Source organism: Homarus americanus, unplaced genomic scaffold (genome assembly GCF_018991925.1).
Source record: "Homarus americanus isolate GMGI-L3 unplaced genomic scaffold, GMGI_Hamer_2.0 scaffold37032, whole genome shotgun sequence".
NCBI classification, from domain to species: Eukaryota; Metazoa; Arthropoda; class Malacostraca; order Decapoda; family Nephropidae; genus Homarus; species Homarus americanus.
The window spans coordinates 679,730-707,468 of record NW_024731852.1 but is presented as its reverse complement, the minus strand read 5'-3'; the positions used below and the strand labels follow the sequence as shown (position 1 = coordinate 707,468).

The window sequence follows — 27,739 nt, the reverse complement described above, 5'->3', positions numbered from 1 at the left end:
TGTAATATACTGTACAGTTTTACACTCCTAAGTTCTAACTGTTACCAGTTACATACTTTTTACACTTACCCTCACCCCTCCCCCACGCCCACACCCCTCATCCATACCGGCGGTACACAGGATGTACCGAACATTGTCCGTTGAAGAAGCTACAATAACAGAACCTGTCAGAGTTAACTTCTTTGGAGTAAGAGTTGTGAACCCAAAGATTGTTGTTAGGACACAACCAACTCAAGTACAAGTTCGCAACATTCAAGAGTCCATATTATGCCCAATACTTGCCAACAGTGCATATCAGAAAACTGACAAAGAGGATAAGTAGAACAGTAAGAAGATATAAACTATATTTCTTTCAGCACAAATCAGTGATTTAAACAATCTTGATATCAATTTTATATTAAAGTGGAAATTAAAGGCATGTTCGATAATTTGTTCACTTTATTCATCTAGAGAGTATATACAATCATTTGACAGATGCCTAATAGGCTAGCCGATCTTATGAATTAATATCACTTAAATACGCGCAAGTGTGCACGAAGGGAGTTAGATGAATACTGACCTAAAATATTTACAGTGGGTGTTTGTTGTGGTGGTGATCCTAGGTGAAGGTGTGTGTGTGTAGTTACCTGATTGTGTTGACCAGGTGTTTCACGATAGACTTACTGTATTACGTCTTACATAAATATTTACTATTGTATGTACTGTACTTGTGTTTGTCTACTAATGTAAATTGAGTAGGTGTATTGCAACACTAATATATTTTTTAACAATATACACCACAATGTTTATTAAATATGTGTATCGTAATACTAATGTTTAGCGAAAAAGTATACCAGAAATTAATACTGTTAATCGAAGTTAATGCACATGTGTCTTGGACAAATTTTGTAAGATACATATACATGCTGAACAAATGTTTAAGATACATACATATACTTCAAGACCATCTGCCTCTCCAAATTAATGTTACAATGACCATGGATCTTCCCAAAACCAGAATATATTTAAACATGTCATTAATATCACAGAGCACGAGTGTGTGGCCTATATGTGCAGCTGAAGCAACCATTTTAGGAACTTAAGCTGCAAAGTATTTACATTTAGCTAAGATAAAATGAGAGGTTATTTACAGATAGACAGATAAATATACTTATAACAATTCCTAAATATTAGGGTTACCATAGTATTATACTGTGAATAGTACCATAATGGGAATACTTACTACTATACCAACTATTATAATTATGTAATATTATGCAGCTTACTATTATCAAGGTATATTATTAGGATTATCATAGACTCACACTAACCAGAGCAAAGTTTATATGGTATTTGAAATAAACTAATCGTGCACCACTTGATGTGATCTGCTATAAGAAACATTTGACGAGGTTGTACAGTACTCACACGTTATTACCAGCATTATACACCTGAAAATGGGTTTCAACAAATTGGATATTAACCCCTTCGTGCATAAGATGGCAGCGAGGCAATTTACAGCTGGGTGGAATGGAGGTAACCTGGGCATGAACCAACTGCCCTTAGGACAGAAAGTGAGCTGTTTCCACACACCCACAGCACTTCCAATATACGATAGCATTCATTCATTTGCATATTTACTTAGTTGTAATGAGTAAATGTTGGACTGATGCTTCTGTTTACTTATCATGGATCAAATGCTACATCTAGTATTTGGACAAAATCCCCTCTAGATATACCCAGCCTACCTCACCCAGCTTGTGACCAGGGTACGGCGACCATGTTATCACACTGGGGTGGAAGTACATTATCCCCGGGTTGTAATCCGTACAGAGGAGACAATGCGTAGTTGATACCCAGTGTTATAACCTTAATCCTGACCTTGCAGCTTCTCGTAAAACCACCCAACTGGTTCACCGATATCCAGATCACGGAGAGAATTATAATCGTACATGTCCTGTTTTAATCTTTGACCTATTTGCGTAATGGCAACCCCACCTAGAGACCTTTGATGTTATGTGAGACTTAAGTGTGGAGGACAGTGCGAATGGGGCGATGACTTACCTAGGCAGTGAAAAGCTATTTCAGACATAACAAATTAAAAGCATAATAACAATAATATTAATAATTATAAGTTGTGGATGCTAATGCTAGAATAATATTTAAATAACGACAAAAAATAAGCATTACAAATAATACTAATGGTAAAAAAAATTACTACTACGACTACAACATCTACTACTACTAATACTACTATTACTATCGCTGAGAATGAAAATAAATATAATTATATTAATGACAACAATAAAGAAAAATTTACCCTGTAGACCCAGCACAATGCAATACTATAATAGCATCCTACCTAGGCAAGTCACCCAGCAAAATCAATACCCTTTAGCGAATTCCTTTCCCCTGAAACCAATTGGGACAACCCACCTAGAAGAACCACCCTTTAGTAAAAAATAATAACCTTTCAAAAGATAAATCTAGCAAGGTAAAGGAAAACCTGTGTGAGTTAACGACAAGACAGAAACCTAACCCAGGAAAGCTTTATAATAACACTGGAATGGGACAGCCTAGCCTAGCGTCCTATATTACATCGACTCTTGGCTATGTTTTGTCAGTTTCAGCATCAGCTGACGATCACACCTCTCCTTGGCTGCTGTGTTTATTTTCAGTCCACCATAACGTTTTTTCTTCTATTTAGTGCATTATGTTTAGTTGTAAATTTCACCATATGTACAAAAAATCTTAAATTTCCTCATTTCTTACTTTCTATTAATTCTGACTTCACTCTCATGCACAAATCGTAGAACAGGCACACAATGGCGCGTAAGCTCTTTCTGATAACATAATTCATCCTTGAATTCAGAACCTCTCGACGCCCCTCGGCGTCGTCGTCAACATCTTTCATCTTTAACTTCTAAGGCTTTTCAGGACACAAGCCCCTTTTGTTTTTCAAATGTACTGTATACCACCTTGTTGCTAGCACCACCTCCAGACCTCCTCGGTTGGTTGGTTGACGAGGGAGGCAGTGGTTGACGGTAGTTGGAGTGGAAGTATGGATGAGGCTGATCTTGTGGGTGGCAGACTGGCTGGCGGTGGTGAAGTGTGTGAAGTTGGTTGGATATGCCAGGGTAGAGGACGGTATTCGTCGGGTAGGTATACAGTAGTAGGAGGTCGATGGTTATTACTAGGGACACACCAGTTTATCCCAGGTATTAAGACCACATGTGTGTTGCCGGAACTGATCGTTGTAGTGAACCCATTTATTACAAACTGAAAACAAACAACGTTTCTGATTATCGCTAACGAATGAGGAAATACAGTATGCATTAAACTTGTATTTACAAATTATTCACTCGGGTACTGTCCCTGTAAAAATATATTATTATTATTATTATTATTATTATTATTATTATTATTATTACACCACAGTAACAAGAAAAAAAATCACATCACAAACGTGGCAAAACACCACCACTCCAGGAACACCAGAAAAAAAAAACAGATCACAAACACCAGACCACTATAAAAATACCAGATCACCCCACAAACACCAGACCACTCCACATCACAGGGGAAATACTCACTCCACTTAGAGCCATGGAGGACAGGACAGCCGCCGTGTCTGGTGTTCTCGTCGCCAACACCTGAGCGGTAGAGGTTCCACCAGAAGGCTGCAGAACCTCGCTTAGGCCAGATAGTGACTCCAGCCCGAGGGAATACCGTAGCTCCTCCCGCCTCCACATCAGACAACTGGAAAGAGTCAGTTATATCAAATAACCGGAGAAACGTTCTTAGTATATATATCACGGTGACTGGATGCGTAACTGGAAGGATGAACTTATGACTGGAAAGATTTTGTTATCTGATGATTGGAAGGAAAAATATTAACTGGAAGGCGCTTATATAGGTAGTAGGCAGCTACCAAACAGGGAGGTACTACCGCCTGGGAAGAAATTGGAAGCATAAGGTATTGTCTAATGGTAGACTCTGCTGCCATATGGCATCACAAAATTTGTGACCAAGTCCTAGGTTGCTGATCTGACTTTCTGCCTCATTTACACACAATTGCAGGGTCTCAATTGTTTCTCTTACTATTGACAACACAACATACATACAGTATATAATTTCTCACTATTTTTTTTTTCATTTTGTATTTCTTTATGGTTCTTTATTAATATTATTATTATTATTAGTGCTATTATTATTAGCATTATTATTTTATTATTTATTTTTAAATTTTGTATTATTTATTATAAATTTTATTTATTATTATTATTATTATTATAATTATTATTATTATAATTATTATAATTATTATTATTATTATTATTATTAATATAATAATAATAATAATAATAATAATAATAATAATAATAATAATAATAATAATATTTTCGCCCCCCCAGGCCCTGATGTGGGTCAGTGACCTGTGCCCGGGTGGGCTGATCCCCGTAAACAAAAACATGGTCTGTTGGTGGTACAGCAATAATACACTTGCCTCACCAATGCCTCCCAGGTTCAATCCATTGGGGGCAGTGTGACCCTACCGAAAAGAAATGGAACACTCACATAGACCATGAAGGTAGCGAAGCGGTCACCTATGAAGTGTTCCCAGGGGGAATAGGTGGCGGGGTCCGGGTGGATCATGAGGTAGTCAGTGTGAGTCACATACAGCCCACCGATGCCGTAGTTGGCCACCTGAATACACATGAAATACGTCGTTAGGATCCGTGGTTGGTCATCTGAGTCACTATTTGTATAAGGAATCTTCCCTTTGTGTAGAATAAATAGATAAAGAACATAAATAGATCAGACATATTATAAACAATACACATTTCTACAGTAATGGTTAATATTCCTCCTGTTTAATTTTCTCAAAATTTTACTCACTAAAAAATATCGTTGTACAAAATGGTACCAGTAATATTTTTTTGTATAATTTATTTTATGAATTTTAGAAGAAAATTTCATAAGTGGCAACAGATTAATACACAGTTCAGTAGTATCTGTAAGGGGAGAGGGCGGAGTTAGTGTAATGGTGAGGACTTCAGTGTGGCTACCTGGTAGTCCTCGCCTGATGAAGGTTGTGTTGCGTGGAGCCCTGTAGCCACCTCCACCTTCTTGGTCAGGTTTGCCAGCAGATCGGCCCTCTCCTGGTTCTCTCTCAACCAAGCACTGCAACATGCAACACACGTAAATATTCACAGTCTATCACCCAAGCAAGTGCAACACAGGAATGAATATTTCCTAGTTTAATCTTTACAAAATTCGTACAAGGAATTCCTAATCAACTTTAACTCTAGTTCTCGCCTCTCGTGATTTACATTAAAGTGAGTGACATAAGCAAATTTTCTCTATTAAGTTCAATGATCACCTCCAGTAGCTCCCGATACTCACTTCTTGCTGGTCCTGACCATGCTGGAGATGAACCCTCCGTCAGGACCTCGATGCCGCGACGTAGCCAGCTGCGAGGCATAACATAAATCATCAGCTAATGTAGATCATCATACAGGTCACAACACGCACCGGGTGAACACAAGGTAGTGATCACCTGATAAACGTAAACATAGAGGGTAGAAAATGATTAAAGTAAACTAATGACATGGGTAACAAGATGATACAGGCCAAATTAAAAACACTCAACAGGTAGACGCACGGCTGAGTTATTGGAACATGACGTCGCTTACAACCCTCAGTATGTAAATAGTGATACTGGTGCATACTTATTCGGGTTTAAAGCAGTGAAAACCAGTGTATTTTGGTGCAAATCTGGATATTTCTTATGATCAGGTGGTTTATTAACTAGTAAAAACTAAGTTAGTGATGGGGCGAGCCGTGTTTAGGTGTACTCCAGAGAGACGCTGTTAAAAACTATCCCTCGTATGGGTGGAGTGTTTCGTAGAGCACTTAATTAATGTGATGTAAGTCTACCAGTTACCAGCAGCTGAAGGATTTCTGATGGTGAAACACACAATGCTGAAATGAATTTTCTCAACAATAAAGGTTAGTACACGTATGATTTGTTACTGTATTAGATAACTCTGTAATGTCTCAGAACAGCACTACCACCAGAAAGAGTTGTTCGATTTCGTTCATTTTTTCCACAGATATTCTTATCGTTATAGAAGTATTTTAAAAGGCGACATTTACTAGAACCTAATAGAACTTGAACTAACCAATCAAATAAACATACCAAACCTTACCTAACTTCCCAGCCGGGGGCGACCCCCCCCCCCTCTCCGCCATATTAATCAGAAGGCACTTGTTTTAATATCTGGTACCAATGAAAGCAACTTTGTTGAAGCGTCATGGTGTAATTTCACGTTTTTTTTTTTTTTTTTTTGGATGAGTGTACGTCAGACCCAGTGGGTCGGTTGCAAACAAACAGACGACTCGCGGTGATTCGGTAGATTTTTAGGAATATTTACGGTAAATAATTAATTTCTTCACGTACGAGGAATTAGACAAGGATGAGTGCTCTCTCCAACTCTATACAATGTATATTCAGATTTTTTGGTGAGTGAAGTTGTCAGTACTAGTGAAGGATTTTAAATATCATTGAAGTGAAATTTTTGCTTGCATGCAATGACTTCCGACTTCATCCGCTGTGCCACCCTTTCAGAAGACGCGCTCTACTCGAGTTCAAGTATCAGGTGTGCACTATAGGTTGAGTTTATTTACTTTTTTACAGACAAACGGAAGGCACAGGAAAGCAGAACAGCTGATACAAGTACACAATTAACACAGATAAACAGATGAACCAGGTAAACAGATGTCAATCGACCAGGAGGTGGGTGAGGGTCGTCTACCTTGGGTTTGGCTTGGTCGATGATGGCGTCGGTCTGGCGCTGGGTAAGGAAGTCATGGAAGACCACGATGTATGGGTCCAGTGACATCTCCTCCAGCAGCAGAGGCATTAGCTTGAAGTACCCGTGGGCGTGGGTGTGGGCGGGAATGTGGGCAGGGGGGCTTGTTACAATTCGACAGACTAGTGAAGACTCTATTTCCGCCGGCTGTAAAGAACCACATAAAAGATATAAACACGATGGGTTAATTCGTTAATGTTTTAGGGTTGAGTAATTATGTGGGCTGCTTGTTGTTTGGATCACATGATTAGCTAATCTTCATTTTCACCTGATGCTTTAACATCCCAACGTTACCTAGGGAGATACGATTAGGCTAGCTTTGGTTAGTGTTAGGTTAGATTAGACTATTGTAGGTTAGGGTTAGGTTAAGTTAGATTTGTTACGTTAGGTTATATGCTAGGTTTAGCGTTACCGTGGTTAATCTTCATGAGATCTATTGTTTGTAGTTCGTATCCATAAATACAAACAAAATAAGACTCGGATATGGAGGCGTGTCTTACCCTGAGACTCTCGCCCCGACACAGTCTGGTGTAGTGGTCGTGCTCCTCCTCCTCACTCTGCTGCTGGTACAACTTGGGCAAGAACTTGTGTGTGGAGGCCCCCCGGTACTTGTGCTTGCTGGCCAAACTTTGGTCTACCGGCACCGCCTTTGTCTGCCAGTCTGTGCCTCGAGGACCTCGCTTCTCCAGCACGTCGTCATGCTAGTGGTCACAACCAAGTTATAATAATATTGTCTATATTGAAATTGTACTGTGAATCTATTTTTTAGTATTTATGATGATTTTTTTAATACATTCAGTTACTAATACAACTTATATAATAAACAACACACACATATATAAACAAATGGTCCCCACTGCTTACCACTACCATAGTTGCCTTCAAGAAAGGTTCAATTTCTTGCTTGAGCACGGTCGAATCTTCCTCGTGGCCAGCCTTGTCCAGTGCTGCCTCAAACCACTCAATGGCCTTGTCGTAGTAGCCCTTGTTGAAGGCGTGTTTGCCCAGGAACAAGCAGTCACGGGCGCTCAGGGGCTTACTGCTGTGGAACTCTGTTGAGGAGATGTCCATTATGTCTATTGTGTGTGTGTGTGTGTGTGTAGCGGTAGCACATGCTTTCAGAGAGCAGCTCGAACAGGGGCTGATAAACAACCCGACAACAAACAACCCAAATCCCAGTGCCGAATGAGGTATTCTCGACACTGTCATGACAATAACCTGCAGAGACCCTCGGCCAGATCGAAAGAATACACCAGGACTGGTATGATGAAAATGACCCGAAAATCAATGTACTTGTCAATGATCAATGTGCTGCTTTTAACTGACTGGCAGAACAACCCTCAGTCTCGGACCAAAGCTGATACTTTCTGCAAGAAGAAAGCGGGGACCTAGCGCGAACTTTGCAAACTAAAGAACGGCTGGTCTAAAAATAAAGCATGTGAAACTCAAAAACTTGCACATCAACACAAGATGCAGGAATTTATCATTTCAATTAAAACATTTTATGGGCCATTCACTCATGGCGCAGCTACCAAACAGGGAGGTACTACCGCCTGGGAAGATTTTGGAAACATAATGTGTTGTCTAATGGTAGACCCTGCTGCCATATGGCATCACGAAAATTGTGACCAAATCCCAGGTTGCTGATCTGTCTTTCTGCCTCAATTACACACAATTGCAGGGTCTCAATTGTTTCTCATACTATTGACAACACAACATAAATATATTGTTTCTCACTATTTTTTTGCTTTACAGTTCTTTATTATTATTATTATTACAGTGTTGTTATTATTATTATTATTATTATTATTATTATTATTATTATTATTATTATTACATTTTCGCCCCCCAGGCCCCGATGTGGGTCAGTGACCTGTGCCCGGGTGGGCTAATCCCCTTAAAAAAAAAAAAAAAAAGCCTAATTAAAGACGATGAAGGCCTCCTTCAGGGCTGGAAAGAGCACTACCATTCGCTGCTCAACCGAAACACCGATGTGGATGTCCTGACTACCCTGCAGGTCCCTCAGCATCCAGAGCTGACCCATCTCAGCTATCCTCCATCCCTGGATGAGGTAGCTACTACCATCAAACAGATGAAAAATAACAAAGCCTCAGGGCCTGATGGAATCCCAGCCGAGGTGTATAAAACAAGAGGACCTCTGCTTACCAGCCGTCTCCACTCTCTCCTGGAGATTATATGGGAAAAGAAGGAAATTCCCCAAGCTCTTAAAGATGCTTCCATCGTCAATATTTATAAGAACAAGGGAGACCGGTCAGACTGTGGCAACTACTGCAGGATCTCGCTGCTGTCCGTAGTTGGCAAGATTGTCGCCTGAGTCCTCCTAAACAGACTACTTCCTGACATGGTTGTTGCTGCCCGCCAGATACAGGAAAAGTGCAGAGAACAGTGTCGTGACCTGTACATGGCCTTCATCGACCTAACCAAGGCTTTTGACTTGGTCAACAGAGCAGAGAAGCCCTCTGGCAGGCCCTCAGCCGTTTTGACTGCCCACCAAAATTCATCGCCATTGTGGGGCAACTCCACGATGGCATGAACAGCAGTGTCCTTTACAATGGCACCCAGTCTTCGCTCTTCCGCATCCAGACTGGGGTAAAACAAGGATGTTTACTGGCACCAACTCTCTTTTCCATTTTCTTGGCTGCCTTCCTTACTCATGCCAGTGCCAATTTAGCCGGCAGAATGGACATCCAGTACCACATGAAGGGTCTATTTAACATAAGATGACTACAGGCAGGAACAAAGGTGTCGGTAGCTTCCATTACTGAACTTCAGTATGCAGACGACCTCACCTATGTCGCTCACACTGAACGCGACCTACAGGCTACAGGACATTCTGAACACCTACGTAGATACGTATGCACAACTTCGGCCTTGAGGTGAATGTACTAATACTCAGATTCTCTTTCAACCTGCCCCTGGTTCAGACACACCTCCAACATCCATCCAGCTTAATGGTGCTACCCACTCTAATGTTACCCACTTTCAGTATCTCGGCTCCCACCTGTCCATTACCGCAGACATCGATGAAGAGATTCAACACCAGATCAGATATGCATCTCAAGCCTTTGGCAGAATCCGTACCCGTGTCTTTAGCTGTAGGGAGCTGAAATTATCTACAAAGCTGCACGTATATCGATCAGTGGTCCTCCCTACCCTGCTATATGGCAGCGATACATGGGCCACATACAGAAGGCACCTCAAGACCCTTGAAAACTTTCACCAACGTAGTCTATGTTCCATCCTCCGAGTTCGCTGGGAAGACAAGAGAACAAATGCCAGTATTCTCGCTAACACCAACTGTAGAAGCATCGAGGCTACCATCATCCATGAACAACCACGTTGGACTGGCCAGGTTACCCGCATGGACGACAGTAGACTGCCAAAGCAGCTACTTTAGTCACCTAACAAATAGTAAACGTATATAAAGCTGGCGGGCAACTGAAAAGGTATAAGGATAGTCTTAAGATAAACCTGAAAAAGTGCCAAATCGACCCCTCACCTGGGAGACGATCACTCCACACCGTAACGTTTGGAGCACCACACAAGAAGTTGTCAAAACTTTCGAATTAGCGCGACTGCAAACCGAGGCAGACAAGACGCTGCCGCCGACCCTCCCGCACTAGAGGTAGCCCTCCACATGTGCAACGTCTGTGAACGACTGCCGGTCCCGTTTCTGCCTCTTTATTCACCTTAAAACTCACAAACGAAGGTGACATCCTCAATAACTCATATCATTGTCTCATAGCTGGATGATCGTCATACAGGATTCCGAGTGACAGCAAAATAGTAAATAGTAGAAGTAATAGTAGTGTTTGTGTGTGTGTGTGTGTGTGTGTGTGTGCGAATCTTTGAGAAGCTGGACGCACATCATGAGAGGAATTGTCGAATCACCTGATAATTACAAATCATCGCCTTATTTTAAATGGTGATTAAACACCCTAACGCTATCTGGGGTGTTAGGTTAGGATATCCAGTGATGATGTTTTGAATGTATATGTGAAATTATACAGTGATGTTGTTTTGAAAGTATAAGTGAAGTGACAATGTAGGATGTGCAGCGATGCTCTTTTGAAAGTATTAGTGAAATGACTTTGTAGGATAATGCAGTGTTATATTGTGAAAGTAAGAGAGAGAATGGTTAGCTTAGATAAATTTTCACAGCTGGTTAATATTTTGACGACCTATAAATAGTAATTTATTTTTAAAGTTTGTGGTGGCGATGGATAGAAAAGCAGTAAATGTGTGAGGGGGACTTTACCATGGTGTGTGAAGCAGGGTGGGAATTACCATGATAGGTGGGGCGAGAGGGGCACGAGACAGGCTTACCATGATATGTGAGAGTGAGGGAATCATCATAACGTGTGAGGGAGGGAAAAATTACCATGATAGGTAGGTAGGGAAAAGAGAGATAGATTTACCATGATATATGAGAGGGAGAGAAAGGGAAAATTACCATGGTAGGTGGGTGGAGAGGAAGGGAGCAAGGACACCACAGACTTACCGTCGTGTGTGAGGCCAACCCCAGTGAAGGTGCCGGAGGGGAGGGAGGTCATGTTGAGGTTATAGGTGTCCTGGAGTCTCACCAACGCCACTGCCGCCCCGTGTAAGTCCTCCATCACCGGGAAAGTCGACCTCTCCCGGAACACCACCACGCGTCCCACCAGCTCTGAAGTACGGGGAAAGAGTTAAGGGAAAACGCTGACACGGACTTAATAGACAGGTAGATACATGAAATTGATAGTTAAATTAATAGATATGTAGAGAAGTGGATAGATAATGAAATAGATAAGACAAATAGAGAGAGAGATAGGGGGCGCTACTTACCCTGTGTAGCGTTAGCGTGGCGGTTCATGGCATCTTCCACACTCCCCCACTCCACGGTGAGGCGCTTTAGTAGGAGGAAGGCGTCGACTGGGTGAGCCACGATCACCTTGGACTGGGAGGTGGCTGATGCACTGGCTGCCATCTCTGACCCCCCTGCTTCGCTTCCTCCAGGATTAAGACGACGATATTCAGATACATACCTGGGGGTAGATATTGAGGAGGGAGGTATTATATTAAGGGAATAGTGATAGGTTATGTAATGGGAGATTCATATGTAAAAGGTAATGCCGCCAGCTGATTAATTGTCCATAGGTATTTGAAGTTAGGGATACACAGGCCTGATATCCTTGTTAATATGTAGTATATGTTAAGGTAATATATGTTTTTATGTGTCGATTATGTGTCTCGGTACACATCCCCAATGAGGGTTTGGATCAGCTGAATATTAGACACCTACCAACTTATTTCATCTGATAATTTAAACACCCTATCGCTTCCCGTGGGGTAGGTAGGTTAGGTTAGGTTCGATTAGGTTAAGTTTGGATATGTAGTTAGCTAAAGTGGTTAATCATCAGATGTTCCGAAAAGAGTATTTGGATCTACGTGAATATAAAGCAGGTATCTTAGCGCAACTATCATAGCAAAAGCAGTACTTTCACGAGATAGGAAAGAAATGTATAAATCTCAAGGACACGACTTGTCAGAGGTTTGTTCATTAATATTCGCTAAGTGATGATATGAAAATTGATCAAACTCTCTACTGTACAGTATAAGGAAAACGGTAAAAATTGGCATTGAGTTTTGATGAGATTTTGAATGAACGGATTACGGCATTACGTATCTTATGACTGAATCACAAAGGGTGGAGAGGGAGGGTGGCCACAGTGCAAAAAAAAAAAAAAAAAAAAAACGTACACTACGATGATGAGATCAGTCGAACAGGAAAATAAAGGCGAGAAAATATACGCGCAGGGAGATTTTCATGGTGACGAGTGATTTTTGTTTTACTTCACAATATATTTGAAGGTTTTTTAAATTTTACGTTGCAGGTTATAATTTGTTTAGATTAACTAATAAATATCAGTCTGGTAGTAAATAAAAGATTGATAAATAATTATTTATCAATCTTTTATTTACTACCAGACTGATATTTATTAATTATAATAGACAGAGGCCAGCAGGGGACAGACACTTGTGCAATGCAACTTGTTACTTAAGAGACAAGAAGTTGAATATGCAACAAGAGTTTTAAAAGGGTGAATGAACGAGGCTACCGCTCACTCACAGAAGGCGAAGAGAGGAGAAAGGAGTTTAAATATAGGCAGGAGAATTAAACGAGTCCACGCTGAATAAAATGCGCCGTGTAGTTGGGCGAGTTGAACGCGGCCACCATTCATGAACGTCAGAGAGGAGAAAGGATGCATGTACTGGCAGGTGAGTGAACGCTGCCACCACCCGACCACCATCACCCACTGAAACTCTCTTCTCTTAATGCTGGAGGCTGCGCATGATGTTCTCGTTGCTTTTATACGCGCCCTCTCTCTCTCTCTCTCCTTCTTCAGTCTCTTTCACCTTTCATAGCGTCTCTTCGTGTTCATTTTCCCTTCATAAAGAGATGAGAGAGACGCTAGGCGGAAAATTATGAAGTCTCCATAGCGGTAGCATCACATTATAACAAGGTCGCTTAAACAGTGAGTTGTGTTTACATTACCGACAGTGGCTTCTGCTTGTCACATATTCCTCCACATATTTCTGTTTACACACGTCTATAAATAAATAAATATATAAATAAATAAATAAATAAAATATTGTAGGCCCAAATACGGTAATCGCACACTTCTGCCTCCCCTCTACTACACATTATCTCAAACTATTAAAGACATTAAAAGTTATAATCTACATTTTCACCCGCCATCACACACAAGTTGTCCATTATCTGGCTTTTTGATGAGCAGCAGTCGAGGGGGGCGGCAGAGTCTATTTAAAAACAAGTACACGCTACTTGCTCAGGGTTGCACCAGACCAGAGTAGAAATCACATTTTCTCCGTTAGCGCATGACTGACATAAGACATCAGTGAGACTAGGGGGGCTATTGACTTAATTTATCCAAAGACAGTTATATTGACAGTAGACTGCCAAAACAGCTACTTTAATCAACTAACGAATAGTAAACGTAACGCTGGCGGGCAAATGAAAAGGTATAAGGATAGTTTTAAGACAAACTTGAAAAAGTATCAAATCGACCCCCTCACCTGGGAGACGATCACTCCACACCGTAACGCTTGGAGGAACACCACACGAGAAGGTATCAATACTTTCGAATTAGCCCGACTGGAAACCGAGGCAGACAAGCGACAGCGCCGGAAAGACGCTGCCGCTGCTCCTGCCGCAGTAGATGGAGACATCCACATGTACAACATCTGTGGACGACTCTGCCGGTTCCATATCGGCAACTTTAGTCACCATAAAACTCACCAACCTAGGTGACATCCTTAATAACTCATATCATTGTATCATAGCTGGATGATTGCCATACTTGATTCCGAGTGATAGCAAAGTACTAGTAGTAGTAGTAGTAGTAGTAGTAGTGTGTGTGTGTGTGTGTGTGTGTGTGTGTGTGTGTGTGTGTGTGTGTGTGTGAAAACTCTTCGTCTACGACCATTAATATCATGCAGCTGTTGAGATCTATTTGATTATGTTGTGTATATACCTGTACAGTAGCTTAAACAACTATCTGTGCGTACTTTGTGGTAAACAATATGAGACCATGGACGATACATTTTGGTATATGAGGGCTGTCACTAGTCACACGTCAAATTTCAGAGCATATCGACCCCCACCTGCACAGATAGTTGTTTTAGCTGCTGTACATGATGGCGCTGTGTTCAGTTCATCAGCGGGAGTGAATTTTTATAGTAAAGTGTGGCTGTGTATGGAGGTGTGTGAGTGCTTTTGGAGGTGTGTGAGTCTTTTTGGAGGTGTGTGAGTCTTTTTGGAGGTGTGTGAGTCTTTTTGGAGGTGTGTGAGTCTTTTTGGAGGTGTGTGAGTGTTTTGAAGGTGTGTGAGTGTTTTGGAGGTGTGTGAGTGTTTTTGAAGGTGTGTGAGTGTTTTGGAGGTGTGTGAGTGTTTTTGGAGGTGTGTGAATGTTTTTGGAGGTGTGTGAGTGTTTTTGGAGGTGTGTGAGTTTTTTTGGAGGTGTGTGAGTGTTTTTGAAGGTGTGTGAGTGTTTTGGAGGTGTGTGAGTGTTTTTGGAAGTGTGTGAGGCGAGAGTATAAGGGCTACCAAGACAGAACTGGTGTACGGTACTGTGGAAGAGAGGTGACGGTGACGATGAAGACGAAGCGGTGACGGCGAAACACGAACGGTTACGCTGGATTCGTGATTGATAGTGTCTAATGACTAGATAATACGACAGTGTACTAATTAACGGCGACAATGTAAAGATAACGGTGACGGCTATGGCCCGTACCGTATAAGCGTCACACAGCACGTCACGCCGGCCACCACCCCGATTCCTCCCCCCCCCCTTCTTTACCACCACCATTGACTCCTACCTTCCATTGCCTTTCACTTTTAAGGTAGTTAGTTACTTTATGGGTAAATTACAAACCTCTGTACACCTTGATAGGGTTAAGTATTGTACTACCATAAGCTAGGTACAGTGGTTTATCTTAGAAGTTCATAGCTGACGGGATAATGGTTTTGAATAGGTGTGTGTGTGTGTGTGCAGAAGACGTTAGTAGTGTGTCTATTTATCTACAGGAGACGTAGTTAGGTTAGGTTAGGATAGTCAAGAATAGGGCTGTTAGGTGGTGGTACTTGTTTTAGCGCCAGCAGCATACTTGAGGTAACAGCTGTCGGTGGTGGTGGTGAGGAGAGTAATTACTGTAGTGGTCACTCACCCAGGTCACTCACTCTGGTCACTCACTCAGGTCACTCACTCTGGTCACTCATTTATGTCACTCACTGTGGTCACTCACTCACTGATCACTCTGGTCACTCACTCTGGTCACTCATTTATGTCACTCACTGGTCACTCACTCTGATCACTCACTCAGGTCACTCACTCTGGTCACTCATCCAAGTCACTCACTCTGGTTACTCACTCATGTCACACTCTGGTCACTCATTTATGTCACTCACTCTGGTCACTCATGTCTGTCACTCAGGTCACTCACTCACTTTTTGTCTAGGACTCATATATTACCATGGTAGGACATATTATTGTACCCCTCTTCTTTCGACTTCTCTTCATTTCGAACTTATTGAGTTATGAAAGCTTGAAAGATCTGTGTGTGTGTGTGTGTGTGTGTGTGTGTGTGTGTGGTACAATAACCAATAAGAGAAGAAAATAATCAACAAACAAAAATAACATCTTCATGCTTCAGATAACAACAGAAACCGCTTCTCGCCATTCTCTTCAACCATAGACTTACAACAGTACCTGATCCCTTATAAAATCTTCATTACGTCATGTGCTAATTTTCATTTGTTTTTGTTACTTATTATTTTTTTTTACGAATGTTATAATGTAGATACAATTATTTAGAATGTATCCTTGGTTGTATCGGCTTATTGTTGACTATTTTGATTATACTTACTGTACTATCTCTATGTGGATGTTGAATCATTGTGAATTTGTATAGGACGATTTTATTGAATTGTATATATTTGTTTGTGTCTCCAACTGTGATAACGGCAGTCACAGTTAACTATTTTGAACCTGGAATTATATCATTTACAGTTACTCCTCCGTCTTAGCCACCCGTCTCTGCCGCGACTGCTGGCCTGTAAACTCCTCAGTAATAACTCTTTGCCGCTGCATCACATCCGGCAGCCGGTCAGTTGCTCCTCTATCCCAGCCATCTGTCACTCCATCAACTCCGTCTAAATTCTCTATGTTAAACTGCATCTTCATCACATCTGTTGTCTTCGTAGGATTGTTAAAAGCCTTCGTCCGTTTCTGTTATATTCTGACATAAAATCGCAAAGATACGTATGGATTGTCAAAAGCCTTCGTCCGTTTCTGTTATATTCTGACATAAAATCGCAAAGATACTTTTTTTTTGGGGGGGAGCAAGTGTTATTTATCTACACAAGTGTTATGTATCTACACGAGTGTTATGTATCTACACGAGTGTTATGTATGTACACAACACTTACTGCAATCACTCGTTCTTCCTGGGAGTGGTAGAGGCGGCCTCCTTCCCTCTGGTAATTAATGGTTAACAGGTTACAACACCGAGACCAGAAGAAAGTGAACTCTTTGTACCCTGACCTCACCATTCTGCCCTCTCTCCTACACACACCTACAGTACACGCCCACACGCATGTACGCCCACACACATGTACGCCCACACACCTGTATGCCAACACATCTACACGCCAGTACACCTACATGCTCACACATCTGTACGCCCACACACCTGTATTCCAACACATCTACACGCCCACACACCTACACGCCCACACACCTGTACGCCCACACACCTGTATTCCAACACATCTACACGCCCACACACCACACGCCCACACACCTGTACGCCCACACACCACACGCCCTCACACCTGTACGCCCACACACCTGTATGCCAATCTACACGCCAATACACCACACGCCCACACACCTACACGCCCACACACCTGTACGCCCATACACCCGTACGCTCACACCACACGCCCACAAACCACACGCCCACACACCTGTACGCCCACGCACCTACACGCTCACACATCTGCACGCCCACACACCACATGCCCATACACCACACGCCCACACCTACGCGCCCACACACCTGTACGCCCACACCCACACGTCCACACACCACACGCCCACACCACACGCCCACACACCTACACGCCCACACACCTACACGCCCACACGCCCACACACCTACACGCCCAAGCCTACACGCCCATACACCTGCACGCCCTCACATCTACGCGCCCACACACCTGTACGCCCACACATCACCCTACAGTATGTTCTACAGTCATGTTTCCATTTACCAGTGTTGTGAGGAGTGTGGACACAATGAAGCATCACCTCACCATAAGAGAGAATCACCACACACCGTAAGCAGTACGTGTAAACAATAATAATTACAGTTTGGTCGAGGCAACAGGCCATTGGAATCATAACAACACGAAACTGCCATCAGGGTAAATGGCTTCTTAAATTACTAGAGTCTGTGTGTTAACTATAAGACTTAAACTTACTCTTACACTAGTTAGCGTCACCCACTTTAAAACAACGTAAGATTATCTGAGTGTGTGTTAGTCGTATTTTCTTCACTACCGGGTGATCGTAACGTTATGATGGTGATTTGAGCAGTGACCAACGAGTGGGAAATAGTTTTTTTTTTATATAATATGAGTGAAAGAGCCAGAAATAAGCCTCCAAGTGCATGATGTATTATTCTTTACACCTTCGATTATAGATCATTTACATGACTTGCATTATGGCCAGTTGTCAAAAACATTTCCAAGAGGAGAGAAACTTGCACACACACACACACACACATATTCCATGCACGTGATGACTAAAGAGAGAAAGTCATCCGAATGTTACTATTGTTTATATACCGTGTTCCTGTTCGTATTTTGATGGCCATATTGTGGACATAAAACAACCCGTTTATAACTCTCTCACGTAAACCACGATATAACATACTAGAAGGTACTTGTTTGTGTGGCGCAGCAAGTTTTTTTTTTTTAGTTATTTATACAGTTTTTTTTGTAGGATTCTTTAATAATGATTTCTGACACAGCTACTGTCCTTGCTTTTACATTAGATAGTTTGTATAGTTCACATACCATCAGCTCTGACCTACTCGACAAGTGTTGAGTAATAGCATAATGATACACCACTTCACATTATCTTGACCAATAACAAATAACAGTCCGGTGGCGTGATTGGTGATTTGTTATGTTGGTGGTGGAAAATACAGACTTTTACAAAATACAGGAGAGAATGTTGTAGCCTAAGGTTAACTATGATAAAAAAATAGCGTTCAGGATAAAAGGGTGGAATATTTTGGTTGATTGGTTGATATTTTCTCTTTCTTCAGTTTGGGAAAAATAACAACAGACTCTCCATAACGGGTGGCAGTGAAAGCTTAAAGCAAATTATTACAGAAAGTGAGAGAGTCAGCTGCTGGACAAAAGACTGTAGCCAGGTGGAGGACATAAGCAGAAAGCAATAACCTAATCAACAAGTGGTTCGTAACAAAACACACAGCTGAAGTTATTGACAATCACCATAAACTTCACTTCTGTTATTTATACTGATTATTTTTGGTAACTGGTGAAAGTATAAGTATTTTGGTGTTTTTTGCTTTGTTTTTTCAAGGGATAAAATACATATTAGGGTATTTTGTTTATAGTAATTTGTTTATATAATTTCTAGAGTAGTTTGTCCTCTTTCGTCTGTCATGGTTCGTTTTCTTTATCTAACGTAGTGGGTTTTCTTTCTTCTACCCCCCCCCCCATCATTTAATGTCCAACTCTTGTAAAATTACCGATACGGATATGTTTATTATGCAGACGAATATTTTTACGACTGAGTCCAAATCTTCGTAAAGACTCCAGTGAAAAAAACTAAAAAAAACTAACCGAATATATGTATCTATAGGATTCATTAAGGCAGAGAGATAGAGATCAAAATGGTGTCGACTTTGGACTGAGACTCTACCTTAAATAGATGAATTTAATCCTCAGCTATGGGGTGGGGAGGAGGGGGGGAGGAGGAGGTTAATACTCGAGGTTAATACTTAAGACGGATGGCAATAGTCAAGTAGGACCACACAAGTGATTCATTTTCTCGTCTAATGTTAAAACTCATCACAGAAATAGTTATTTGTTGTTCAAGAAGAAGCAAGTCAGCACTTTATCGTCTCGTGGCTGAACAAAGAAGGTTATTTTTACTTTTACCGAGGGAACACTTTGCTATTGATCGTCTAATAACTAAACAAACACAGACGAACGAAATACCTATTACTGATGACTTATTAACATTTAGTAAATTTAGTGAAAAATATACCGTTCTTGTAATAGAAAATCCTTACATGTGGGAGACTAGGTTAGGTTAGGTTAGCGTTAGGGTACATTAAGCTTTAGGGAGCTTAAGTAAAATAAGCTGGGGTGGCTAATCTTCAGGTGATCCCTACTTAATCATCTCGGGGGAAATCTCTTGAAAGTCACTTACTGTTTAATGGTGGATATTCTCTCTTGTGTGTTCTCCAAGTAGCGCTCGACCATCCTCACGATCTCCGCCTCAAGGCTCAGGAGATCTTCAAGCTTGCTAGTGGCGGAGAACATGTCTTCCCTGGCCTCCGACATGAAGTTCTGTCCCCAGGCCGTCCCCGTCACCGTCACCAACACCAGCAGGAGGGGGATGACCTGTGGGGCGGGTGTGGAAAGAGGGAGGTGGGGGTCAGTGGTCAGGCTCGTGTGGGGGCGAGGCTGTAGAAATAGGGATTATTTATAGTGGTGATTGGCCGCCGGGGATAGTTATATTGGAACTGTGTGTGTGTGTGTGTGTGTGTGTGAGGAAGATGGGAGGGGGCGAGCGTAAAGAAGGTACACGCAGGCTTGTGAGTGTTGCAACAAGCACTTAAACTACTTGAGTAACATATAAGACTCCCAGACACTCCATACAAATTACAGTGCATTACCGGTACCTACAGCGATAGAAGGGAGTTATCCATCCACTCTGCCTTGAACCACTTGTAATTCTGATTGTATTTTGACGATCATCCTGTGACTACTGTACAGAAGAGAAATTTTTATATTCCAGTTTCAAATTTTTTCGGCTTTTATGTCAAGAAGTATAGTTTTTTTTTCTCTAAATATCACAACACCGAAGGTCTTTAAAACTTCACAAGGATGCTGAAAGTCATGGCGATCTAGCGTATCATCTAATGTCTAAAAACCAAAGAAATGATCCTTGAAAAATAAGAAACGTATCATTACAATAATCATATCGTTTATATTTTGCAATCTTTCCTCACGTTCATTGAGGGTTTTTTTTTATACTCATTATTACTTAACATTATATTAAGGTAAAAACTTTCAATATAACTTCTTAATGTATTCGTGACGTAATCTGACCACTGAACTGCGATGGATTATGTGTCTGTGTGAGTGCAGCGCCCGGAGCACGAAGCGACGACGACCCACACTTTCCTAACTCCTTCATCGTAACCACAGGGAGCATCCTTGGCCAACACCCTTAGGCTGGCTGGCTCCTCCACACACACACACACACACACACGTTGAAGTAGTTTATATGATCCCAAATCCTTATAAATGCAGTTTAACCTAACCTAACCTAACCCCCCACCCCAGGTAGCGTTAGGGTGTTAAATCATCACGTAAAATAAACTAAGGTATCTAATCTTCAGGTGATCCGGTCAATGTTAAAATGCAGCAACTGTTAAACACCAAAAGCTCCTAAAATCGTAAAGGAAAACACAATAATAATAATAATAATAATAATAATAATAATAACTATAATAAAGTTACAGAAAACGTGTGTATGTAAATATTTAAACCTGGAAATAATTAGATACAGGTTACCAGAGAGTTGCTCGTCTGACTTAACGATGACTGAAACGACTGCGTGACGACTAGTGTCTCTCTAAGCTGTGTCAGGGGTATAGTGCTGACCAACACCAAGCACCCCTTACCATCTTAATATATTCATAGATACACTAAACGTTCAAAAACTCCCTAAAAAAAACAACAAAAACAGGATTCAACTCTTTAAGTGCTTATACTAATCCTCTATATTGACAGAATAACCGTAACTATAAACAAAACCTTTCTCTAAAAACCTCTTGAATTCGATGCTCACTTGTCATCATCATATGTTATATCTTTTATTGCGATGATCTCCTATACATCCTGTGAAGTCATTGTGTTGATGTCTTGTCATTCTGTTGATGTCACGTCATTCTGTACTCAGGTCAGGGTTAAATGTCTATGATATTTTATGTAATTGTCTTTATATTTCTTGTCCATGCGTTCCTTTGTCTGATGTTGTCCTATTTGTACTGTTTACTTATTATAATGAATCATGTAGTTCAGTTTAGGTTAGGTTAGGTTGTTAGGTTAGGTTAAGTTAGGTTAGGTTCATCAGGTGAAATAAGCAGGAGTGCCTAATCATCACCTGTTCCTCAAGGTAATACCAAAGAGAATTTCCACAAAAGGTCACATTAGGTCACCACGCGCCACTACATGAGGTCACCACGCGCCACATACCAGCACCTACGACCCAGAACTTTGTCGTACAGTAATACACTTTCCCTTCTCTTCTCTGTCCTTCTGTTGCATCCCGTTACTTCTGTTGCATCACGGTACTTCTGTTGCATCACGTTACTTCTGTTGCATCACGTTACTTCTGTTGCATCATCAGGTGAAATAAGCAGGAGTGCCTAATCATCACCTGTTCCTCAAGGTAATACCAAAGAGAATTTCCACAAAAGGTCACATTAGGTCACCACGCGCCACTACATGAGGTCACCACGCGCCACATACCAGCACCTACGACCCAGAACTTTGTCGTACAGTAATACACTTTCCCTTCTCTTCTCTGTCCTTCTGTTGCATCCCGTTACTTCTGTTGCATCACGGTACTTCTGTTGCATCACGTTACTTCTGTTGCATCACGTTACTTCTGTTGCATCCCGTTACTTCTGTTGCATCCCGTTACTTCTGTTGCATCCCGTTACTTCTGTTGCATCACGTTACTTCTGTTGCATCACGTTACTTCTGTTGCATCCCGTTACTTCTGTTGCATCCCGTTACTTCTGTTGCATCCCGTTACTTCTGTTGCATCACGTTACTTCTGTTGCATCACGTTACTTCTGTTGCATCCCGTTACTTCTGTTGCATCCCGTTACTTCTGTTGCATCCCGTTACTTCTGTTGCATCACGTTACTTCTGTTGCATCACGTTACTTCTGTTGCATCCCGTTACTTCTGTTGCATCCCGTTACTTCTGTTGCATCCCGTTACTTCTGTTGCATCACGTTACTTCTGTTGCATCACGGCGTTTAGGTCTTTCCCTCCTATTATATCGTGATTGGCTATTTGTGTTTATGAATTTTCTTTCACATCTCTCTCTCTCTCTCTCTCTCTCTCTCTCTCTCTCTCTCTCTCTCTCTCTCTCCAACACTACCACCACCACTACCACAACCACCTCATCAACCACCACCCAACTATATAATAACACAACCCACCACCGCCACCGCCATCAATAGTGGTAGATGATACGTGACGCTAACGGTATATACGACTTATATCACCTATGTCGTTATTACGGCCTATAGCGAACTCCTCACCGTTATATCACCATGACGATTGACTGTTATTCAACCCTGGGAATTGATGGAGTTTTTTAAAGGCGTAATTAGTTGATAGATATGATAACGAGGTTGTTTGAGAGTTGGTGATGGTTGGTTGATGGTAGGTTAGGTTAGGGAGTGCCTCTAGGTGATAATCCCACGGTGGTTGTGGACGCCAGAGGTCACCAGGTCAAGAGGTCACCAGGTCAAGATAGAAACAGGTGACACTCGATAACAAAATGAAGTTCGATAATAATGAGAGGGGAGAGGTTCAGTAATGAGAGGGGAGAGGATCAGTAATGAGTGGGGAGAGGTTCAGTAATGAGAGGGGAGAGGTTCAGTAATGAGTGTGGAGAGGTTCAGTAATGAGAGGGGAGAGGTTCAGTAATGAGAGGGGAGAGGTTCAGTAATGAGTGGGGAGAGGTTCAGTAATGAGAGGGGAGAGGTTCAGTAATGAGAGGGGAGAGGTTCAGTAATGAGAGGGGAGAGGTTCAGTAATGAGAGGGGAGAGGTTCAGTAATGAGAGGGGAGAGGTTCAACGAGACAGGAAGGTGAACACGTCTAAAAGTTACCAGGAAAATAGACACGAACGTCGCCATAGACTAACAGAATATGGCGTGAACTAACTTATGAATATTACAATACCAATGCGTGTTTTTCTCTACTGCTGCTGTGCTTTTAGCTTCCAGGGAATAATAATAAGTACTAAGAGCAGGAGACAGAGAGGTCATAACGACGCTTCCAGCAACAGTCGGTCGCCTACACTATTGGAATGTTAACCACGGGGGATCAACCTGCTGGCTCTTCCCTCACCAGGAATTACAGCCGCTAACCATTTACTGTATATTATTTTATTTTGTTTACTACACGTACCAACCAAAATTAATATAATGACCTTTATGTAGTTTTTACGTTAGAAATGTAGAATATCAACAAACCCGGTCGTGGTACTTTTCCAACATTGTACACTTTATCACCCCCCCCCCATGCCATGAACTATAAATACTATGTCCACAATAATAGTTCCTTGTAAGCCTGTTTATATACAAGAAACATCAGATATTGCGACAGAAAATATATAAAAACTGGCACCATTGGAAAAAATAATATATTAAAAACATGTAAACACCAAGCTACGAAATCTTGAGCCATATTTCTCCCATTCTCCTCATGTATGGGAACTTTCTCTCGCATAATTACGTATCTTATGTACTGGTGAAAACAACTTCCCGTAAAATCATGATCACAAGAACTATCTCTTTGTCAGGGAACCAACTGCCGGGCCATAGGTTAGGCTACGCAACGGTGACAGCTGTAGGCCCTTAACGCAACAAGTAGGTAAATTATTTTTATTATTAGATTTTCTATATTAATACCACCACTAAGAATACTTTAGGAGGTTAGAGTCAGCTGAGAGAGTTTATTAAGCCAGGAGAAGCTGTCGGACTTTACGATCAATTTCCCTAATGCTATCTAAACCTAACCTAACCCTAACCTACCCAACAGACTTCCGATACTTAACAAGAGATCCCAGCAGTGGAGTTAAGACAGTGTGACCATTATCTCACCGACCATGACGACAAAGTGTGAGGTGTTGGTGGGGGTAGAGTGACATGCAAAGACACACTTCTCCAGGTGCTATATCTGTTCTCACTCACGCAAGACCAGACTGATCATTACATCTCACTGTCTTACACCCTTCACTGCTGTCTTTACCTGTCTTCCCTTCACTCCTTAATGCTGTAGAGAGAGAGAGAGAGAGAGAGAGAGAGAGAGAGAGAGAGAGATTACCTTAAGTCCCCGCGAGGAAACGAAACACGATTTTCTTTTGCGATTGTTAATTGTTTATCCTATGAAAATATTTTGTATAAACGTTTCTCGTCTTTATTATTATTATTGTTATTATTATCATTATTCCTAGGTAACAAAAATATTAATATCAGATATCCAGTATTGATTTGTATACTATGAGTTCAGGGGAAAATCTACTCTCTTTTTTTAATTTAGTGATGCTTCAATTCTTACTCGGGAAGATTAATACGAGTGGGAGGTTAATTCTGTCGAGGAAAGTAATCTATGCCTGAGCAAATCTTCTGAGTCTTGCTTGGTAGAGGATTAAATTTCAGTGCAGCGACATACTCTGGTATATCAGGAATAGAAATCTGTTTGTTTTTTGGGGAGATCTTCCGTATTTGGTTAGGTTAGGTTAGGTTCTCAAAACGTAAAGATCTGGATAGCCTTCATAGACAGCTGTTGCATTCCTATAGCTCGTAAATTCCCATAACTTCCGCCTCTCACGGTTTCTCACAAGTGGGTCTGAGGACACCCTGCAGACGGTCGCGTGCTTGTAGACGTCCATCCTTCTGAGACAACGGTGAGACCAACACACACGCCTCCTGCTGGTGTCTTCTGACGGGGCAACAACTCCTCCGCCTCAGCAGCAGTAATAACGGTAGCAGTAGCAGTAGCAGTAGCAGTAGCAGTAGCAGTAGCAGGCAGGCATCTTCAGTAACAATGGGCCGAAGAGGAGGAAAAGTGGTGGTGGGATAGCATTGTGCCAGCATGGGTGGGGCTTCCTGTCAGACCAAGGCCTATACTACAGCTAGGCTTAAGCTTTCCCCCTCTTTAACCACACCCAGCCGACATTCACCCCACACCCAGCCGACATTCACCCTACCTAGTTTGTACTGATTATATAACTATTAAGACTTTTTTGTTTATATTTCTGAGTTTTAATGTGTACGAGCATTAAAAGGTGACAGTGGTTTGCCTTAGATCCAACGAGGGGCATCTTGTAAAGTTTCTGTTCTGTAAAGAAGGAAATTACGAGTATCCGAAGAAATCTGCCATGTTTGGTTGGGTCACCCTGACTTACATTCCACCTAAGCAGGGATCACACCCGGGTCATAGTGGCGAGAGGAAGGAACACTATAGCCGGACCACACGACAGCCAGTCAAAAAATAATAATAATAATTGGGGTTCAGAGGAGTATTATAGATGTGAGTGAAAACAACACCAATTTGTGAATTTATCCATACCGTTTATTGACCTTGTGTTTAACTGATCTAGTGTCGTGGAAATGTTAACTGGAATACCACGAACGCCTCCTCAAACCCCCGTCAGTACACAACCAAACTTACCTAAATGCGATATAACACTTTACAATATAACACCTAAAAGGGCCATTTATGAAACTTTATAACGTGTGCCTTTTGGCTATTTTGTTCATCATTGGTATTGTCTGTTTCCTCAAGCAGTTAGGTCCGTTTCCCCTGCCTGAGGAAAATACTCGTTTTCCTGTCAGGCCAAGACGACGATGAACAATAGACCACAGTGTAGGTCAAGAGCTGAAACACGTGATGGCTACCTTTTCCAAACTTTATCACAGGTTAGGTTAGGTTAGGTTAGGTTTGTGTGTGTAAGCAACAGTCGATAATCACAGTTCATTAGTGTGGAAGGAAGATTTGACCATTACGTATAAACTAGGTCATGTTAGGTTAGGTTAGGTTAGGAGAGGATAGATTAGGTTAGGTTAGGAGAGGATAGATAAGGTTAGGTTAGGTTACCGAAAGGATAGTTAATATCCAGGTAAAATAATCAGAGGTGGAGATTCTTCATGGAACAAAGAATTAATAAATCTACTCCACTAACTTACACGATAAAGAATTAGATTTAACTAAGACTCAATAACAAATAATTTAAGGTAAACACAAGGATGTAGTGAAGTATGGAGCATGTGTGACCTCACGATGTTCTGCGGTTTGGTGGCCACAGGAGGTAATGTTCTCAAGAGGTAGTTGTTGGCCTCAAGACTCTGACGAGCCCTCCCTCCCTCCCTCCCACCCACCCCCCTCCTCCCTCTCAACCCCACCCCCAGGACAGAGTTGAGCCAGTTGTGGTTTTATGGTTTATTTCTGAGAGAGGGGGGGAGGGGTTACCTGATGATTAGCACCCTGGTTTATTTTACCTTTATATTAATCATCCCTACGCTAACCTAACCTAACCTAACGCTAACCTAACGCTAACCTAACGCTAACCTAACCTAACCTAACGCTAACCTAACCTAACATAACCTAACCTAACGCTAACCTAACCTAACTTAACCTAACGCTAACCTAACCTAACCTAACCTAACCTAAGCCCTCCAGGTAACGTTAGAGTGTTTAATCATCAGGTGAAATAAGCTAGGGTGTCTAATCTTCAGGTGATCCCAACATTGACGTAATATTAACAGGCAACACAGGAAATCACTTTAGACACACACACACACACACACACTCATTTGTACGTATCACATCTATTTCTTCTATTAATCTTCTGTAACTTATGTATTAATAAAGGAAAAATATTCAAATATACCCTAGTGACTCGGTGATCCTGTTAATAATTTTCCTCGGGTCTTGATTTTCCCGTTGTAGTGGCGCCTTCTTCCTCTACATGTTCACTACTGTGTTTATTGAGACAGTGTACATACATTACTAGTAAGCCTTCAATCACCACTGACGTATTTGGGTTAGGTTAGGTTAGGGTTACACATACATACATAAACAACATCAATATAACACAAAAATAACTTACCTTCATATTTCCTTTGTCGCCAATGATGAATAAATCTTTGTAGTGAAGATGATGCAGGTGTAGGTAAGAGACGTTACACCTTCACACTGTAACACCTGACTGACACGCTCTCG

At 41.6% G+C, this 27,739-nt stretch overlaps 1 protein-coding gene across 1 annotated transcript; it reads right to left on the bottom strand.

Annotated features, from left to right (window-relative positions):
- Positions 1–420: 420 nt before the first annotated feature.
- Positions 421–27,739, bottom strand: LOC121867908 (prolyl 4-hydroxylase subunit alpha-2-like). Its single transcript, XM_042368041.1, has 12 exons — positions 27,627–27,739; positions 19,907–20,100; positions 11,700–11,899; positions 11,377–11,541; positions 7,719–7,906; positions 7,355–7,555; positions 6,798–7,001; positions 5,386–5,453; positions 5,049–5,163; positions 4,558–4,686; positions 3,573–3,738; positions 421–3,258 (listed from the first exon to the last, which is right to left on the bottom strand). The coding sequence occupies exons 1-12, from the start codon at positions 27,630–27,632 to the stop codon at positions 3,173–3,175; spliced, it is 1,722 nt and encodes a 573-aa protein (XP_042223975.1). The 5' UTR covers positions 27,633–27,739; the 3' UTR covers positions 421–3,172.